This window comes from Leuresthes tenuis, unplaced genomic scaffold (assembly GCF_036924035.1).
Source record: "Leuresthes tenuis unplaced genomic scaffold, fLeuTen1.0.hap1 SCAF_12, whole genome shotgun sequence".
NCBI lineage: Eukaryota > Metazoa > Chordata > Actinopteri > Atheriniformes > Atherinopsidae > Leuresthes > Leuresthes tenuis.
Genome location: NW_027325366.1, coordinates 27,008,821 through 27,029,671, shown reverse-complemented (window position 1 = coordinate 27,029,671; position 20,851 = coordinate 27,008,821). Strand labels below are relative to the sequence as shown.

The following is a 20,851-nucleotide window of genomic DNA, read 5'->3' as shown; positions in this document are numbered from 1 at the left end:
TACCCACAGAGAGCACAGCACATTGAACTTTAGGATGAATGAACCACAACAAAAAAAAAAAAACTCAGACCAGTTTCCATCATCAGCAATCTGAGGCTGCACTTTACATAGTTTCACCAAAACTTGATAACTGTGAACTGGAAATTTGTTTGCCTGGTCTGATGAGTCATCCTACTGAGGTACACAGATGGTACATGCAGATTCTGCATCAGCAGCTTGAATCCATGGACCCAGCATGCCCTTTTCCATCAGTTCATTCTGGTGACAGGGTGGGGTATTCCTGTGTGGATGTTTTCTTGGAACACGTTCCCCCCATTAGAACCAGCTAACCATTATTTTAATACAATTTCCTTTCTAAAGATGACTGGTGACCATTTGCATCCCTATATGGGCACAATTCACCATCTTCTCATGGTCACTTACAGAATGACAACGCAAAGTCTTGTCATGAGAAAACTTTCAGGAACATGGTCAATGAGCTCAGTGTTTTATAATGTATAATAATGTATCATATAATGAGTTTCTGTAATTTGATTCAGATCATTGCACAATGATACAATATTTTACCCCACGCAAAAAGCTCTGTCACTCTCCTGAGTGACAACTGAAAGTTGTGAAAATGAAATTTTTGCTTTTTGATTTCTTCCTTTTTTATTAAAAGCTGTACAAGTCAACAAAACAGGTGCAGAGTTCACACTGTTTTGGCTTCTTATCGGTGCTTGACAGGTATCTCTTCTGGACTGAGTGGGGACATAATCCCTGCATTGGTCGTTCTCGTCTGGATGGATCTGACCAAGTTAGCCTGGTTAACTCAGGCATCATGTGGCCTAATGGCATTTCCATAGACTATGAGGTACAGTTTCACACAGATTCACGACTTTAGCCTAATCCACTTCCACTGTTACGTTGTACTTCCTATTTCACCTTACTCTTTTGTGGCTGAAATATGACAATACCATATAAACTCCATTTTTGATATGCATTTTTTAAATTACCTTGCAGGAAAATGCATTATATTGGTGCGACGCACGCACTGATAAGATCGAGAGGATCAACCTTGAAACAGGTGAGAGCCGGGAGATTGTACTGTCAGCGGCCAACGTAGACCTGTTTTCAGTGGCTGTGTTTGGGCCTTACATCTACTGGTCTGACAGGTAATTTATTATTTTCTTCAATGCGCACACATGCACTGGTCTGTAGAAAAACTTCACATTAACCTTTCCCAACAAAGGTTCCATGTGAAAATATTAAGAGAAGCTATTCTTCCTAGCGAAGAGTCACCACCTATTTTTTTAAATATGGACAAAACTCTTTCTAAACCCAGTTATAAAACCTTGTTTATTTCTATTTTTATCAAATTGATTTCTTGATGCAATTTTAAACATAACTTAAACTATTGGTTGAAAATAGTGATTAAATACTATTGTCCATTTAATTACTCTTATTTGACTTGATAATCTTTTTCTCTCTAGCTCAGTGGAAAACAGCGTTACTCAAGTTGTCACAAGTTATCTAACAACTGATGATTACAGTCTTGGATTTTGCTTTAGTATTGTTAAATACAAAATCCAATTCAAAAGAATTTGAGATGCTGAATGAAATGTAAATATGACAGAATTCTATTTTTTGTAAATCTCATAAACCAATATTTTGCAATCATATCAAACACTGAAGCCTGAGACATTTGACTGTGTCATGAAAAATAGTCGCTTATCTTAAGTTTGATAGTAGCAACATGTCTCAAAAAAGTTAGGACAAGGGCAACAGAAGTTAGAAAAGTAAATGGTTATTCAAAAGAAGCAGTTGATGAACATGTTGCAACTAAGATAAAAAGGACTATAACATGATTGGGTATCAAAAGATACTGGAGGTTTAACGGCAGAGGCTCAGCAATCTGTAAAAAAAATATCTTTAGAAATTATTCAATGTAAAATCATGAAGTCTTTCAATATTTCATCATCTATAGTATATCCTTTCATCAAAAGATTCAGAGAATCTGGAATATCTATGCGCAATAAACATAGCTACAAGTCAATGATGGATGGATGTCAATTCTTAGACCCTTAGGCTGCACTGGATTGAAAAGAAATTGCTGCATGGGCTCAGGAATACTACCAGCAATCATTGTCTGTGAACACAGTCCACAGTGCCATCTACAAATGTAGGTTAAATCTCTATCATGCAAAGAAGAAGACATATGTTGACATAATTTAGAAACCCTTCTGTCTTCTGTGGGCCACAGCTCATTCAAGAAGAACTTGGATGAAAAGGAAAACAGCTCTGTTCTTTAAATAATTCAAAAGGTATGCATGTTACGTCTTTTGGACTAAACAGGAGAGAGAACATCCGTCACGTTATCAGCACTCAGTTAAAAAGCCTGTATCTTTGATAGTATGGGGGCACTGTGAATAAATATTGGTTTGTAAGATTTCTTTGAAAATCATTGCATTCTTTTTTTGGACTTTTTTGGAAATGGGTGTGGAAGGATCATTCTTTGTAGTATTTCAGGGTCAGTCAAAACTCAGTAGCATTCCTCCCTGAACTTGCATCTGGTACGTGTTCCTTTCTCCTCTGGGGGGATTCAGGGCCCACTCCAACGGTTCAATCCGACGGGGTTTGAAGACTGATACAAGTGAAGCTGTAACCATGAGGAGTGGCCTAGGAGTCAATTTAAAGGATGTGACAGTCTTTAATAGAGGCAGAGAAAAAGGTAACTTTCAACTTTACAGTGCAATCCATTCCCGTTATGAATGTTGTTGTTATGCCTACTGTGCATTTTCTTTCTATAAAATTTGAATTCAAATATGTGTCATCAACAGGGCATGTTTGGTTTTTGCCTGTCACATATTGTCAGGACAAATTAAAGCACAAAGCGGGAATTTAGGCAAACAGGTAACTGAACATGTGTTGTGATTCAAAGGCACCAACCCTTGTGCCAGGAGCAATGGAGGCTGCCAGCAGCTGTGCTTCCACCTGGGCAGTGGCCGCCGGACCTGCTCCTGTGCTCACGGCCGCTTGGCAGACGACGGTTTTGCCTGTGAGCGCTATGAAGGTTATCTGCTCTACTCGGAAAGGACTATACTGAAAAGCATCCACCTCTCAGATGAAAATGACCTTAACTCACCCGTCCAGCCTTTTGAAAATCCTGCATTTTTCAAGAATGTCATAGCACTGGCCTTTGACTATAGTCAGAGCACAGCTGGAACCAACCGCATCTTTTTCAGTGATATCCATTTTGGAAATATCCAGATTATTAATGATGACTGGACAGGAAGATCTATTATCGCAGAAAGTAAGTACATTTCATGTTGCTGAACTGTTTTTTTCATTTTATGTTATTGTGTCATAAAACCCACTGTGGGTCTCCTCCTGCAAATATGCTCTTTGGACAAATATACACTCCTTTATCAAAATTAAAAGGCTTTACATTTTCTAGAGTGTGATATATCAGTGTTGTTTGGTGGAGACCTAGTAGAATTAGTTCTATCATGTTTATACTTGTGTTTCAAGTGTGTTTTCAGCCATCCATTTAATTTGTCTGCCATGAAACTATCTCATGCTTCAGTTTTAGTTTATACCCCTGTCTCGATGATTGGCAAGCTTTTTTCCTGAAAGGATGGAAAAGTAGAGGTTCAACAATCTTACTGAAAAATAAAAGTACTGTCTGTATCAGTAAAATGAGACTTCACTGAATCTAGAAACATGTTCTTACGGTGAGTAAATCTGTGTGGAAATATGCACCAGACTGTGTCATCTGCAGAGGAAAATGATCAAGGTTCCCGTTATGACATTTTTCCAGCTCTGCATTTTAGTGTGCAAATGAAGAATATCTTTGCACCGCATGATTGAATGAATAAGAGTGAATGTATCCACGAGGTATGCTGCCTTAATCACTTTCAAGATTCATTTAATTTCCTGGAGTCCCACAAAACACACAACCAATGTGTCGGTGTGTTATATCAGTGCTTGATGCCTTATGATCCAGTAACTGTGTTGAGATCAGATTTGACAAAATTCGATTTGCTCATGTACAAATCTAATAAGAACGGATAAGATAAGATCTGTCAAGTGAGGATGCCGCACACCTCCTGTGATCTTTGGACCTTCTGTTGAGAACCACTGATTTAATTGGCCCTTTAACATTTCTTTAACGTTTCTCTATTACTTTGGGCAGACAACTCTATACTGTACCTTAACACCTGTTTTTCAAGTCATCTTCATCTAACTGTGTGAAAGTCACTTGCCCTCATGGTGACTTGTGAGACTGCCAACATTTTACTAATGAACAGTGGCAATGGAGCTGACCAGATCTGACAGACACCGATCCAAGACTTAAGTTGCCTTTGCTGGCATACTGCTTCTCCCGCAGGAATTGTATAAGACAGGGTGCAAGTTTGACTTCTGTTTGATTAAAAGCCCAACTCTGTTGCTATTCAGCATTAATGACATCTGTCTTGGTTAATGTCAAGTGTGATGCTTCCTCTGCCCCTCCTTTTTTCTGTCATTTTACTCATTTCAAAGGCCATTTAATTTGAAGTCCTTATTCCACAGTACCCATATTTAAAATGTTACTGCTTACCAACTACCACAAATTGAACAAGGACCAATTCCTCTCTATTACTCTCTAAAACTCAGTCAGTTCTGTCTTCATAAGCATGACTGGAGTCGGATGAACAGCAAAAGTGTCTGCTCTGCACAGCTAGCATCCTCTGTCATTCTGTGAAGTTTCCACAGGGAGCAGAGCTCAGCACCTTCCCACCCCCTCCTCATGCTGCGAGACTGGCAGAGTGTTACTGATCCACTCTCACCCATCCCCCAACCCATCCTCCACACTCCTGCTGTGGGAGCTTTCTGCTTATTTATTTATCTTCTAGAAATGAACAGGCGTTATCAAGAACCATCTGTCATGAGTGTAAGTGTCCTTCACGCCTTAACACTTGTGAAATGCAAAATGAAAGTGGTCCAAGGATTTCATATGTGTGCAATTTAAGTGTCTGCAATGCATGTTGAGTTCATATTCTTTCAAGAAAGCTACCACATTGTTTGCATGCAGCTACCTTGCGTTAAATATGGCAGCATATCATGACCTTTCTTGTTTCTTATTACAGTATTTGGGATTAATTTAAGGCAGTACCTCTACAGTATCTGGTCTTTACTTGTTTTGATCAAACACTTTAGGCAGCATCTAACCCTGATCTGTGTAGAAAATCAAGTCTATGTTGTTTTTTCTACAAAAAGTTTCTCCCTGAATCCCGTCATTGAGGAAAGGTGAAGATGTTAATCATCCATATTTCCCTAATTAAACCCTGTGTCCCCCATTAATTACTCCCTTGCCTGGCCAACAATTTGCGAGAAACTCCAAGCTGCCAGACGGCTTTTATTGCAAACTATTAATTAGTTGTCGACTGACTCAGGCAGAGTCTTAAGTATTCTAGAGTATGGTTTATTAGTTTTTAGATACAGGGTTATAGCCAAATTATCTAACATCGGCCACATGTTCACTATTCAGACAAATTGGACACTGCATTGATGGATGAACATGTGTGCAAAAACAGGATCAGGAAGGATCAGACATGCCAAATGTTGGCCACAGATGTTATGTGAATACCAAGACACTGTTGAATTTACATTTTAATTGTTTACTTTCTATTTCCTGACAGTAGCAATGTTGGAGTTTCAACCAAATCTATTTTTTTTGGCCTTACAAAATGTGTTTCTCTTCTAAAAGAGCATCCCTGTTTTTATCATACAATAAACAGATATGTTTACACATTCATGGGTCACACATGAACAAATACTCATAAAAACACGGTTTGTGCAGACAATCATTCCAAAGCTCGAGCTAAGTCAATTGCTTTTTGACGGATATTAGCCAAGGGTCTGCTTTAGTGCAACTTTATGTGATATTTAATATGAGAGCTGCATCGGGGAAACAAAACTTTGTTTACTTCTTTCCTGGGAAATTGTATTTTCCTTCATTAGCTTTAGTGGACTCTTCAGCTTTCCAGGGGTTCTATTGCTTATAGAATAAGTTTGTAATGAGAGTTTATTTCTTTTGAAATGTTCTTCTTTTTTCTGCATGATTTCAACATTTTCTCATGATCCGAGGTCATCTTCATTTTTCTCTGCCAGAACATAATGAAGAAACAATGCCCTGGTCATAAGCATCCAGACATGCCCCATCATATTTCAAAATGACATGGCATCTCAGCATTACAGTTAGTCAGACCTTTCTGCTCCAGACTCATCCCTGTGCATTACAGAAATGATAAATCTCATTTTAAATAGGTAATTATGAAAAAAAGGTAAACCACAGTGACTAATCAAACATGAATATGGACAAATTATCTGTCAGTGATCATTGTCTCTCTCTGGAGGTTTCCTCTCTGTCAGTCACATCCATGCAATATCATGGGAGGCTCCAAACGCCTTATCTTATTCTGTGTTTAGGAAATTGGTTTGCCATGAAAACACACTCTGTTCCCGTGTGACTGCTGCATCAACAAATAGCTGTCTGTCCAGTGCAGTGAGGCATGAAGTAATTTCCCTGTCAGTCATCAATGAAAAACAGACACAGTTCTAACACAATTGGGGCCTGCCACCTGTTGCATGTAAAGACAACGTTTTTCAGCTACATCCACACAATGGGCAGATTTGAGTTTAGTAGATCCAGATGACAGTGACAGCAGCAGATAGTTGAAAATCTTCAATAAAATTTCAAATACATATACTCTACATGGTATTCATCAATCAGAATTGGAAAAATGTAATGATCCCAGATGAAATTGCATCAGTTGCATCAGAAATTGCTCAAATGCCATGCATCCCAGATGCAAATATTTATTTCAAAAATTATTTTAAAAATTAAATTTTTCAAAATATGTGTATATTCACTTACTGACCCAAAGATGGAACTCACTTTGAAGCCGCTGGTGGAAAAAAAAACACATTTCTAGAGCAGGTTGGAGTGACATACAGTGGCCAAGTTGCAGATTGCAACCAACTGAGCATCCCAGTTGTGTATGAGAAACTGCTGTGGTCTGCTAAAAATGAGCAGAATACAGAAATCCCTTTTTTGTACCACTGTGTTATAGTCAAAGCATAATGCCAAGATTTTCAATTCAAAGAGAAATTCTCATGGAAAAACATGTATTATATTTTGATGACAGTTGCTCTCACTCACCTTTATATCCTGATATGAATGTACTTGAGAAACAAATTTTATGACTCATTACATTACTTCAGCATTACTTTTAATATTGTTGTTCTACGGCAATATCTCCTTTCCTTTGGTAAAGGATGATCCATTGCATCCTACGCTAAACAAGATAACAAAGGAAGTAGTTAATTATCCTTCTTTAGTAAATAGAAAATTCAATCAGCTCTTATCATGGCTGTCAATCAGGAACTTTATTGGGGTGATTTATTGTGTTTCTCCTCTTAGATGTGGGTTCAGTGGAAGGACTGGCTTACCACCGGGCTTGGGACACCTTGTACTGGACCACCTCCACTACATCTACTATCACCAGACAAACTGTGGATCAGAAGCGAATGGGTGCCTTTCAAAGGCAAGCTGTAGTCACTCTCTCGGAGGAAGACCACCCACATGTGCTGACCCTCGATGAGTGTCAGAAGTAAGTCATGCATATTTGTTCTCCTTTTGCTGTAGCTCTGTATCAAAATGCCTCTTCCACCTTTTCTCTAAACTATTGTACGGGACCTGACACTGTGACTCATCATTATGAAATAAAGCTCATTCTTGTTCATGGCTCAAGGGATTACAATGTGTTACAATTCACAATACCAAATTTGAAGCTTTTTTTTTGCAAAAGCATGTAGTGGATAACAACTGTAATTTGCTGCTTTCAGATTTTCTACAAAAATATTATTAATAAGATAGACTGAAACAGAAGGTTGTCGCTGAAGCATTAATACATCACATTACTGCTGTTTCCAAATTCGTCCTCTGGCCATCTATTAGTGGCAAGACAAATTTTAAGATCCTCATGCCTGTCTGTAATCTATTCATAGACTGTTTTGCTGATATGCTGCCAACATATTCCAAGGGAAAAGCTTTCAGATCCTCAAATTGTCTGCTGCTCACAAAAATGCAGACAGTGTAAGAAAACAATTGAGGCATTAAGTCTGTGCTGGCCCTCCTTTTAACCTTCCCTTTACCAGGAGTGTAATATTAATTCACCCCCATGTTATTGTGAATCAGTTTAGCTTTTTTATGTAAAGTTGTTTTTCAAGGGAACTGTGCACCAAATCCTTGAAAAGATTATGGATCATGTGATAGAATAATCACTGTTTTATAGAGCATTTTTACACTTCAGGTGGAAGCATTTTTCAGTAGCTGTAAGCAGCACCCATAGCTTCCCATGTACCTAGTTTAACAGTTACATTTGTTAACCTGTTAAAAAAGGGGGGAGGGGTGGAGCTTTGGTAAAATGTGTCTTGTGATGTTAAAACAAGTAACACATCAGTATTCCCGTTAAGTCAGTTGAGATTTTCATGAATATAAAAATGTTACTCTTAGCAGTCTGTAAAGAGTAGGTATCATGCTTCTCCTGCACTATGAGCTAAATTAATTTCTTGACCTGACACTGTCCTTGGTTGGCAGCTTGGCACCATATCCATCCCACTCCAGAATCGCAGTCTGATAATTAGAATTCAAACTCAGTTGATTAATTAGTAGCCCATGGCTGTGACTTCTGACCTAAATCTTTATTATCGTGTTAAAGTGAACTTCCATGACTTCATTACGTTATGATATGTGAGCCTAGAGTTAGGATAAACCATTTTTTTTCTTTTACACAATTTAAAAAGGCATCTTGCTCTTTTTTAAAATACTTTGTGTGGATTTAAAACGTGGCCCATCCTTGCTGCAATTCCATACAAATAAAGATATAAATCTTTCATTTGTTTATTCTGCTTCTATTATCTGTTTCTCATATTCTCTCACAGAAGAATAAACATAGACTGGTTTTATCTCACAACCTGTGATGCTTATCAGTTTTATTTAATTGAAACAGAGCTAGAGTTTCATCAGTGATGAGCTCCTCCAGGGTAAATAAAAGAAGTATTGTCTGCAACTGGATGATGTTGATAATCTACATAAATAACTGCATAAATTACCAGAAATTTAGTTCACTGGTGAACAATGTTCCTATTGACTGGCATCTGTTTTGCCTGCTTAGCTCAGAATTCACTGAGTATTGCTGCTCTGTTAAAAAGCCATTACTATGTTATCTGATTTAGTTGCATCTGACACGTATTTGTTCTGTACTTGTGCTGAGATGTTGTGAATCTGTAGAGTTACTGAGGTGAGGTAGCTCCTTTTTTTAGGGGATAAGGGGTATCACTCTACACAGTAAGGCTACTTGCTGTTTATATGATGTGAAAGGAAGTACAGCACTGTGCTTGTTAGTATTTAAATATTTATCTTGACTGTCCATTTTTCTGTTTAGCCTGATGTTTTGGACCAACTGGAATGAGCAGAGGCCCAGCATCATGAGATCCACCTTAGTTGGCAAGAACATGAGGACTGTCGTCAGTTCTGACATCTTAACACCCAATGGACTGACGATTGACCACAAAGCAGAGAAGCTGTATTTTTCAGATGGAAGCCTTGGCAAGATTGAGCGATGTGACTACGATGGCTCCAGCAGATATGTGAGTATGATAATGATAAAAAATTAACAATGTGTAAAAAAAATTATAATGACCGCTGTGTAAAAAAGGCATTAATGTGGCTACTGGGCTTAACTGATCAAAATTCAGGAATTTTGTGTAACATTCTCTGAAATTCCCCTAGTTAGGGTTAGGGTTTGGACAAAGGAAGTAGTCGTATCACGTTTCTCAAACATACCAGTTTGGAATGTTTTTGACTCATAGTATCCCACAGTGTGAATTACATTCACATAAACATAAGTTTGATATGGACATTAATGTGGATCATTAACAATACCGTTTGATCAATAGGGTTAAAAGTAATTGCTAACTCTAAGTTGGCTATATCTTTAAGCTATTAAAATAATAAACAGATTCAATATTGTGGCTCTTCAAAGTTATTCAACTGCCTATAGATCAATATCAATCAATGATGTTATAAGCAAAATTGTGCAAAATTATCAGTGAATAGTAAAACCTGCAAACGGTATCACATGCTTTTGGCAGTATACAGAAGTATAGCACCAACAAAAGTGTTTCAAAGTTTGTAAATGATTTAGTTTAGAATATTTCTTAAATAATATTTCTAAATTCTCAATGAACGAAACAAACTTTCTTTCCCTGTTTCATGTACACATGTTGGTTACAAATTAATATAATTGCCACAGCCTCTAACAAGCCTACGTTCATTCTACTTTTCTGATCCTTCTATATCTCCAAGAGCACAATAGGTGTGCCAGATGCTACCATCCATGAAATGCAAAACTGCAGTTTGCTTAAGGTGCTTATTCCTGGATAGAATGTTTTTTGTTTTTTTCCTTTCCAGTTGAGTTCTTGAAACAAGATCCTCTGCACAGCAGATGGGATTTGAAATACCTCTTGAAGTTTTGTCATTTCCTCTCTGAGGGCACAGATGGTTTCCTTAACCACAGAAGTCCATTCTTGCTAAAGTAAATAAAACTCGGTGGGGGAAGTTCACATTTTGTCCATAAAAGTTTTATGCATAATGTATGACATCCCAAGCAGCTGTGTCCTGGGAATTTAGAAGATTACAGTATAAGACTGACTCTTTTTTTGCCACTCTTTACGAGACACGACCTGTGCATCTCAGCACATTGGCCCATCTCAATTAGTTAGCCCTGTGTTTGATGAACAGGGTCAGAAGGCTCAAAATGTCCTCACCTTTGAGACCCCACCTGCCCTTACTGAGGTCGAGTCTTGCTTATGAAGGCTTAGCAGTGAGACGGCTTTGAGCATAGAATCTCCATTCCAATTAAAATGTGTAAATTAAACAGATAGCTGACTGTCAACTTCAGCCCATAAGCAAGCTTTAGTTTCAAAAGTCTTAAGACAAATGCATCCATTGAGGACAAAAAGCTCTCTGTAAAGATGTAAGCTTAAGGCACATGGACACTTTCAGAAACATTGTTTAATTTCTCTTGACAGAGATGTGTTTAAATTACCAAAAATTGCCAGTGGCTGCAGGATTTTAATTCCAAATAAGAACAGGCTTAGGCCCTAGAACAAGAATGATAAAAGGCATGGCAAAGCAGCAGTTTTATAATCAGTCAAATTAATGTAAACTTTGGTGGGGATAGTGTCTTTTAGGTTCCTTCTACTCTTGCTCACTGCAGCATCACCGTTACATGCTGACAGCGTGCTTAGGGAGAAGAGCTGTTGCATGGCTCTTGCCTCTGTGCCATTTTGGGAGCAGAGACCCCTGTCATTAATAATGGCAGTGCTTCACCAACAGCAGTGGAGTAAATGATGAGGGTGGATGTCAGCAGCTTTAGCTGGAAAAATTGAGGAAAGGGAGCACAAGTTGAGAAATGTTTGGAAATGGTCAGTGACATTTGGGTTCAGTGTCTATAGAAATTCCTTTAGGGATGTCTTTGTCTATAGAAATTGCTTTAGGGATGTCTTTGTTGTTGTATAAAACAAGGCTTTTTAAAGTAATTAGTTAAGAATTCCTTCATCAAAATGTCATATTCAAACACTGTTGAAGAGAGAGGGTGGTGGTACTATATAAAATGTTTTCCCATTTACAGAAAACACGAGTTCAACATGGAGCTAATGTGTTCCTGGCTGTGAACAGAATTTCTCCCAAATCTAATTTAACTACCAATATGTTCTTCCCTACCCCATCTGGCGTTCACCTCTCTTCCTTTTTCTGTCTCTCACTTGCATGATGGCCAGTTGTTGCTTCCACATGCTGGGCTCCTTTAATCAACACCTGTCCTATTAATCCCGGTATGGCACAGGGCTAATGTGATGTCGCTTACAAGCCTGTCCCACTAATGGCTGAGACTACAGAGCTGTTGGTGTCCCTGATCCTCCACACAAGCCTGGAGAGTCCCAAAAGGAGGCATCTGATGGATTCTTGCCTCACTGCCAATGGCACTGTCATTTACTCCCCCAACATCTGGGTTAAGCAGTCAAATTGGCGGCAGGGGCGATTTGCTGATTAATGAGTGGAGACATTATTCTCTACATTTATCCCTGCAGTTGTAATCAGAATTGTGTCAGTACACTCTGAAGCTTGATCTTGAAATGATGTCAGTAAGGGGCTTGTGAATGTTAGCATTAGAATAATAAATGGAATAAATTGTTTGCTGCCCATTATGTTGCATCTGTATTTTATATGTCGTTTAATTTGTGACATAACTGCAGCACTCCGCTCTACACTTTTTAGGTCATAATTAAATCAGGACCTGGAAACTTCTATGGACTTGCCATTTATGCAGATTTCATCTACTGGTCAGACTGGGCCCGCAGAGCTGTGCTGCGAACAAACAAGTACACAGGGGGTGAAACCAAGGTGCTTCGAGCAGATATACCCCATCAGCCAATGGGGATTATTGCTGTGGCCAAGGATACCAACAACTGTGAGTTGGAAACGAACTATGATCAATGTAAACTTGTATCTGCGGTCATGTGAAACTGAAAGTAAGCCCTCTTTCAAATCTGAGGTTTTACACATCAGGATAAAAAAGCAATCATCTGGTCCTCAGCAGCTCTTAAAATTAGGGACATATAGAATCAGATCAATGAAAATACATGACTTATTACTTTTTTTTTTTTTTCTAATTAAGCCAACATTCCTAAGCAGTGTCTGAACAGAACACCCTGTGATTTAATAGTCTTCGGAACCACCGTTTGCTCCAGTACCTTGAAGCAACATTTTCTGTTTGACATCATCAGTGTTGCATCATTGTGAAGGAATTTTGTCCGACTCATTTTTTTACAGCTGTGCTTTAGTTCATTGAGGTTCGCAAGCATTCAGTTATACATAGCTCTCTTATGGTCCCACCACAGGATCTCAGTCAGGTTGATGTCTGGACTTTGACTGGGCATTTGTAACATCTTGGTTCTTTTCTTTTTCAGAAATGCTGTTGTTTATCTGCTGTTTTTAAGGGTCATCGATGCAAGATTTGGTTTCAGCAAATCTTTAGTTGTCAGACTGATGGCTTCACATTTGACTCTAGAATACTTTGGTATTTGGTATGAAAAGAGGAAGCTTTCTCCTGGCAACCCTGGCAACCCTTCCAACATATTCATACCTGATCAGTCTTTTCCTAAATTTACTGTTATTACCTAATCTGAGATGTAGTTCTTGTGTTTTTTGATATTTCTTTTAGCACTGGATGGTCTGACTTCAGGATAAACTTACTTGGACATCCACTCCTGGGAATATTGGGAATTGGTTTCCACTTGTAAATAATCTTTCCGTAGAATGAGGGATTTCATATTATTAGGATATGGCCTAATAACCCTTTCCAAATTTATTATTAGCAAGAGTTACTTCTCCAACATCATTACTGATGTCTTTCCACCTTAGCACACTTTCAGTGTTCCACACCTGAATATTCCAGACCAGTAAACTGCTAAAACCTTTATACAGGCGCACACACTTGTTGATGATCAGTTAATCAGAAGCATTCATAATTCCTATGAAATCAGTAAGGTTTTTTTTGTAACACACTGATTCTGCATTCCGGCTTAGTTTTGTTGAATGATGTCACAATGTCTTGTTTTGCTGGTCATCTGACGCTGTTACTTAATTTTTAAGGTCAGACAGGACCAGATGATTTGTTTTTCATTTCCTGATATGTAAAACTTTGTGTCACAGTTTGCATGCTTTCTTCTTTGTTTATTTAAATCTTCCTGACTAGGTTTTCATTCTAACACCATTTTGCAGAAATGATAAAACTGAAACAAATTTGGCTGCTCCCAGGATTAGATTGTAAAAACATTTGTAAATGAGAGAGAGGGAAAAAATACACTTTTAATCGTGGCTCAAGGTTTAAAAAAGTTTTCTGAACTGAAAACGTTCAACTGAATAGAATTGTATGTTTTAGTAAAATAGATAAATAGAATTGAATTTTCTGTCATGTAGCTTGGACAGATGTAACTGCTGGTCACTAACTGATAGAAATATGCTTTAAAAAAACCCAAAAACATTTGATGTATTACACTGTGGGTGATAAATGAAAGTTATCTTATTTAGAATGGCTAAAAACTTAAACCTCAGTGGTAATTAATAATAATAATAAAGTAGCTTGTGTTGTAAATGGGGTCTCTTAAGTGTGGTATAAAATTTAATTCCCAAGTAGGACAAAGGGATATGGGCTTAAGCACATCCCACTGGTCAGACTCAGATGCCAAGAGCAATTTGTTTCCTTGTTCAACTTGTTTTGAGAAACGATTGCATCCTGTGACCTGAATGGGGACAGCTGCAAGTCTACAATAACATGTGCAATAATCAGAAATGGTGGCTATGAATATTAGTTCATCCTTTTTCGTTTTTTTACCTTGTTACCTTCTAATTGCATTTCCCTTGTCATGAGTATCCTGACTATAAATAATCATACAGTTAGGTTACCTTAGCTGCAGAAAAGATGGGCTAGTAGGTTCTTATGAATGACTCTCAAAATTCTCACTTAAGTCTTTGTGCTCAATATTATGTTTCAAGGTCTCTTTTGCTATTTTTTTTCTCTCAGAGTATTGTCAGGACATATTTGATTTACTGCCAGGTATCGAGATTCGAAAAGCAACAACTTATTGCTGGATTTAGCCGTGATTTAGGGAGAAATTTTCTCACTGATATTCATCAGATGCAAATTACCCTCCTTAGACATTTTTACTGCTTATGATATAGGGAATAGAATTCATTTTGAATATCACTCAGACATATGAGGTTCTAATGGATCAAAAAGGCTGAGGGTAAGTGTGTCAAGCTGAATAATAAGTCACAAATTTTCTTCTGAAGATAACTTCAGGAATATATTGAAAAACCCAGACTGAATAAAAAGAGACTATGTTGTCCTGCAGATTGTTCAATTTCCCACTTCTGAATGCTTAACTAGTGCTTTTTGTCACTGAAGGTGAGCTGTCCCCATGCCGACACATGAATGGAGGCTGTGGTGACCTCTGCCTCCTGACCCTGCATGGAAGGGTCAATTGCTCTTGCCGTGGAGAACGTGTGCTGTTGGATGACAACAGATGTGTGTGTAAGTCAAGAGAAGCTTCAGACCTAATCATATTGTGGCAATGTACAGCTAACCTTTTAAACATTCTGAGAATAACGTATCGATTCTCAATCATATCCTTTACAGAGAAGATACTTTAAAGGGGACACAATAAACCCTGTTTGACACAATTTATTGAGGTCTTAATGAAAGGTCTACAACATGGTTTGTTCAAAAGAGAGAAAGTTGTTCTTTCACATAAGTTTGTTGCAACTCATGTGTTGACCTCAGAAGCGTTTGTTGAAGAATGCCTGCACAGGTCCATCTGCCGATAAATACTTGAGTCAAAAGTCATGTTGTAATTCCTCCATGGCATATCAGATCCATAAACATCTACTCATTTCTCTGTGTTTTGTCTACGGTAAAGTAAAATAAAGAATTGTCGCTACTTTTAGATTGTTAATGGTGGAGTAATGGTGCATTTAAGACGGATTGAAAATCTGGATTTCTATCTTCTGACTCTGGAAATATTTAAACAACGACAATTTGAGCTTAGATTTCCTTGTCGGGATATAAAACATTAAGTAAAGTACTGGTTGAGCATAATTAGCTTTTTTATTTCCTAACCTTTGGTGAGAATTTGTTGTTTTCAGGGAAGCAAAAAGAAAAAACTTTGAGTGTGATGTCCAAATCCATTGTACAAATGAACTGCTCACTGAATGAGATCATTGTGTTTTCTTCGGGTCTTGATCTGATCTCAGACACCCGAATATATGCTCTGAACCACTTTTTTTTTTCATATATCCCTTTCAAAGGGTTTCTTTGGCTACATTTTTGCATGAAGTGTAAGCTGGCTTCTGTCTAACTTTTTTTTTCTGTGATGTTTACATAAGCCTGTGATATCTTTGATTTGACTACTCTCTAAGTAACCACACACAAACAAGCCTGACCAGCTGTTGGTTCGTTGTCTTTCACAAAGCAGTTAAGTTTTATCCCACGAGTCAAAGTCAGTAAATAGATACGAATAAACAAAGCTGTTGTGTCACTTTAAATTTATGCCCACAGAAGAAAGAAAAACGTTGAAAGAAGAAGGATGGTTGCCACACGTGCCACTGTAAAGTCACAACTATAAAGAGTTGCAGTTGTGTTCTGGTTTCTAGTTTGACATCAGTGGTTGAATTTGAAATGCAGAGTGCTAATAGACCATATGGTTAGAGGAGCTGATCAAATAGGGAAAGTTTGGCTTGTCTCAACATGGCAAGCGACTCATAGCTGGATGGTACTGTAGTTTTGGTGTCAAAACAGAGGATGGCAGGCTTTTAAACAACCATATTCACCTCATTATTAAAGCAGGGAGAAGTTTAGTAACTTTCTAACTTGTGAAAGTGCATGTAGCAAAGCAGAGGGGATAACTGAGAGATAATTATTGATGGGATGTCAATGTGTGCTTAAAGACTGTTCATGTTGGCATTTACTTCTAGATCAGTGTACAACTGTAGTTCAAACAGTAATATCTGAATATTTCACATATATCACAGCCAGATTTAAGTTTACGTTATTGAATGCCATTATGAAATTCACAACTTTTGAGCTAAAGCTGAGTCAGTGGAATATATGTACTGGAGCATGTATGTTGAAATGAAGCCTCTTATTTAACTGGTATGTATAGAGTTTGTTTTGACAGCCATCCACTTCTCTATCTCCATCTGCAGCAGAGAACTCCTCATGCAACATTTACACTGAATTTGAGTGCGGGAATGGAGAGTGCATAAACTACCAGATGACCTGTGATGGAACAGCTCACTGCAAAGATAAATCAGATGAGAAGATGCAGTACTGTGGTAAGGCAAAATTAACTGATCTATATAAATGGAGGGAAATGTCAAGCATTGTGAATATGTTGCTTTAGAGTTGTTGTTTAATTAATTGCTATTTAACTGCCTCGTATTTGGAAGGTATTTTAGTCATTTGTGATTCACTCACACAGTTCAATCTGTTCAGACAACAGAAACTGTCGAAGAGGATTTAGACCCTGCTACAACCAACGGTGCGTGGCCAGTAGTCGCTTCTGTGACGGGATCGATGACTGTGGGGATAACTCTGATGAAGCCTTCTGTAGCAGTGAGTTGCAGCCTTTTGATCTCCTTTTCTATCCGTTCTGCCTCTCAGGGCAGAATCCAGTCACACTAATGCTCATGTTAATGCAACACGCGAGGCCACATGCTGCGCTTAGCCTTCACTGTCTAATGAGCCCCAAGATCATAAGTAGTGTGCAAATTAAAAGAGACGCCCGACCACTACCCCTGGAAACTCCTTCCGCGGGTCTATTCAATATTTGGTGTTATTTCAATATTGCTAGAGGGATTTAATGTTTGATGGTATTTATGATGTGATTTTCCAGTTCTGGATATTTCCATGGTGTAATTGGTGATAGTGGGAAATTGTTGATGCACATAGATTCAGACCAAGCTGACTGGACCCACAAGGAGACAGCAGTAGGCTGATAATTAATGAGGACTTTCCAGCTCAGCAGTCCAAGTTCTCAGGAAGGAGTTTATCTCAGTATGGTGTGCCATTATCTGCCACTTTTCTTTTTTTCAATGGGAAACCAACAAAAATTTGTTCTATTAACATTACAACACTTACTTATTAGTAAGTAACATACTGATAAGAAAATGCAGAGGTATTATATATTACATTAATTATGATTTACTGCTGCACAGCACTAAATAGGGCATGCAATTCAGACAGCTGTTATTGCAAATGCACAAACACTGAATTTAAAAAAAGTATCTTTCAGACTGCATACAACCAGGAGCTAATTTTCAGTCCTCCTAGAATGTGGCTATGAATCATTGTGAGCCATACCTGTACTCTCTGTGCTTTGGTACATCCTTTTGAAATGCTAATTGTCTCCAACAGATGTCACATGTGGCTCATCAGAATTATCTTGCAAGGATGGGAACTGCGTACCTAGCTCAGCTTGGTGCAACCAGGTCATTGACTGTGCCGATGCCTCAGATGAAAAAAACTGCAGTAAGTCCTTCAGTCAGCTTTGCATTGCAGTCAAACTGAAAACATACATACAGCCTGATCTCTAGCAGATCAGATATATCCAGTCACTTGTTCATAACTTGGATCAGAATGAATCTTAGCTACACTTTTTGTGTTCAACTCCCCTATCTGTGTCATTGTGATAATGCATTTATTGTGTTTTGTACTCAGACCACACAGAATGCTCTCACTTTTACAAGCTGGGAGTAAAAGAAAAAGATTTCATCAGCTGCAACTCCACCTCGCTGTGCATCCATCCGTCATGGATCTGTGATGGTGCAAATGATTGCGGAGACTATGCTGACGAAACCAATTGCCAGGGTGAGCAGCGACAAAGACGCACTCTTTGCCCGTGCTTTCAGGGACACATCAAGAAATCCAGCTTCAATTAGAAAAGACTTAAGACAGATCTCATTTTCAGAGATGATTATGGCAGTGGAACAAGAGATTCAGACAGAGCTTAGGAGAAGATAATGACTTCATTCATCAAGAATGCCTACAGGACTGACTTGGTTTTGTTGTATGTTCCAGTTTCTCATGGGCAGAAGTGCGAGGAGGGCCACTTTGCTTGTCCAAGTGGTAACTGCATATCTAGTGTTTGGCTGTGCGATGGCCAAAAAGACTGTGAAGATGGAGCAGATGAATTCCAGTGTGGTAGGGGAACATATTTTACCTCTCGTGGAAGACCTAATTTAATCTTGAGTAGTTCCAATGTGGTACCTTAATCCTAGATTTTACTTTATTGAAATGAAAAGACTCAACAATGTGTTGGTTAATTAGTATGGAAGCTAATCATAACCATAATTCAAATCAAAATACCTTTGCAGAAATGCTTTTTCATTTTAAATATGTGGCTGCATTATTTGTCTCATAAATTAAATTAGTAATCAATCATCCTATTTGCATTTCAATTTTCTTCTTCAAGAGTGCTCAATCTTTCACTTAATTAAAATGAAAAAGAAATAGACATTTGAAATTAAATTCCTTATTACTATTATTTGTAAAGGGACTGTGTTCACAAATAAACTTAATTGTTGCCATTTGATACTTTGTGCCAAAGTTATAACCTGATCATTGTTGATGTGACTGTCACTAGAAATAACTTTTATAATGTAGATCAGCGGCTCCCAAACTAAATGATCAGCGGCACTCCCTTCTATGTCCCAACCGGGTTGACGCACCCTCAATTCCCCAACCCCAATTCATTGAATTATGGTTACGATTCGCTTTCATAAATTAGTCACAGGTGAGGGTGTAATTTTTTTTCAATGAGATGTTGCAAAGAACTGCTTTGAACTGTTTTCACTGCTTACTGCTGGATGCGCGTGACCTTATCATGCCATCATGATCAATATAGCCACATGGGCTCAAGAGTACCTTGGAGAACCATTTTCACTCAATACAGGCCACTGCTGTATCCAGAAATGTAACCTGAAAGTGTATTACACAAGAAGGAGTCATCATATCAACTGTGCAGAAGACAAGCTCGTCTCTGATAAGTCCATCTTTTAGCTGCGTGGGAAAAACAAAAACCAAAAAAGAAAAACAATGATGACAAAAAGCATCCAGTTAAAAGCAAAAGCCAGTGTCTGAGATGGTGTGGGGGTGTATCAGTGTCCATGGCATGGATAGCTTGCATAAGTGTGGAATTACCATTGATGCAGTGGCATTTATTAAAATAATGAAGACGCATAGACAACCACTAAAGTGGCATTTTATCCCAGGAGGTAGGTGGCTATTTGAGCAGGACAATGTCAGGCCTCATTCTGCAAAAAAAGGACACTTACAATAGCGTGTCTTATGTGTTTGACTGGTCTGCCTGCAGTCCACATTATTCTCTTATTGAACATGTATGTCAGGCTGTTAAGAGGAGAATCAGACATCAATGGCCTACGCCAAGTAAAGTGTTCATATGCATGGTTTAATGATGACAATATTAATGAACAATATTTTAAAACTCAGTACAGTTGTTTGCTATGTGAGGAAAAAGTAATGTTATGATGTTCCTACCAATCAGTACAGACACTCACCCTCTCTCTCATGTACACATTTGTGAATGTCGTGACTTGGGGGAAATTTGGAAGGGGGCACAAAGACAAGATGATTGTTTATCTTCCAATCAAATAAATTATTTTGAATTTGCTTTGCTTCCCCTCATTGTGTGTTTGAGATTTCTCAACACACTGTTGCTGCTTGTTTGTAAATCTAATTCTGACCCTGAAATCAGAGTGAGTCTGTTGAGGACTGACATTTTTCCACTTCTTCCCTTTGAATTATAATATACAGCACTTCCACTGCAACAAGTAATTAATGAGCCATCAGTCACCGGAGAGGTTATACTGAATATGGAAATATGGGTTCAGCTGCAAAGTGGTGACATATGAGAGGATTACACATTACAATGCCACTCCTCTACTTCCTTCACCGGAGGCAGAGCATTCTTACTTATGCTTTAATGTATGCTAATGTATGCAGAACCCAGGATGACAAAGTTGAGATCTCTCCAATTAAACAGGAGGGCCATAATTAAGTCATGGTATTGATTAAAGTAATTTAACCTCAAAACCAACAGCTTGCACACATACCCGTTCACATGTCAGTGTGTTTGGCATCAAAGCAAAGTGATGTGGGTGCTTTAATGTCGGTGGTCAGAGTTG

At 38.3% G+C, this 20,851-nt stretch overlaps 1 protein-coding gene across 1 annotated transcript in view; it reads left to right on the top strand.

Moving 5' to 3' along the window:
- The window catches only part of lrp1bb (low density lipoprotein receptor-related protein 1Bb), a 259,749-nt gene that overhangs the window by 182,903 nt on the left and 55,995 nt on the right, over positions 1 to 20,851 (top strand). Inside the window, exons 38-50 of the mRNA XM_072397335.1 lie at positions 727 to 853; positions 1,003 to 1,154; positions 2,586 to 2,710; positions 2,921 to 3,292; positions 7,445 to 7,634; positions 9,471 to 9,675; positions 12,365 to 12,557; positions 15,057 to 15,182; positions 16,853 to 16,981; positions 17,142 to 17,261; positions 18,063 to 18,176; positions 18,366 to 18,515; positions 18,726 to 18,848. Of these exons, the coding sequence (XP_072253436.1) occupies positions 727 to 853; positions 1,003 to 1,154; positions 2,586 to 2,710; positions 2,921 to 3,292; positions 7,445 to 7,634; positions 9,471 to 9,675; positions 12,365 to 12,557; positions 15,057 to 15,182; positions 16,853 to 16,981; positions 17,142 to 17,261; positions 18,063 to 18,176; positions 18,366 to 18,515; positions 18,726 to 18,848 (2,126 nt within the window). The remainder of the gene's footprint in view (positions 1 to 726; positions 854 to 1,002; positions 1,155 to 2,585; positions 2,711 to 2,920; positions 3,293 to 7,444; positions 7,635 to 9,470; positions 9,676 to 12,364; positions 12,558 to 15,056; positions 15,183 to 16,852; positions 16,982 to 17,141; positions 17,262 to 18,062; positions 18,177 to 18,365; positions 18,516 to 18,725; positions 18,849 to 20,851) is intronic.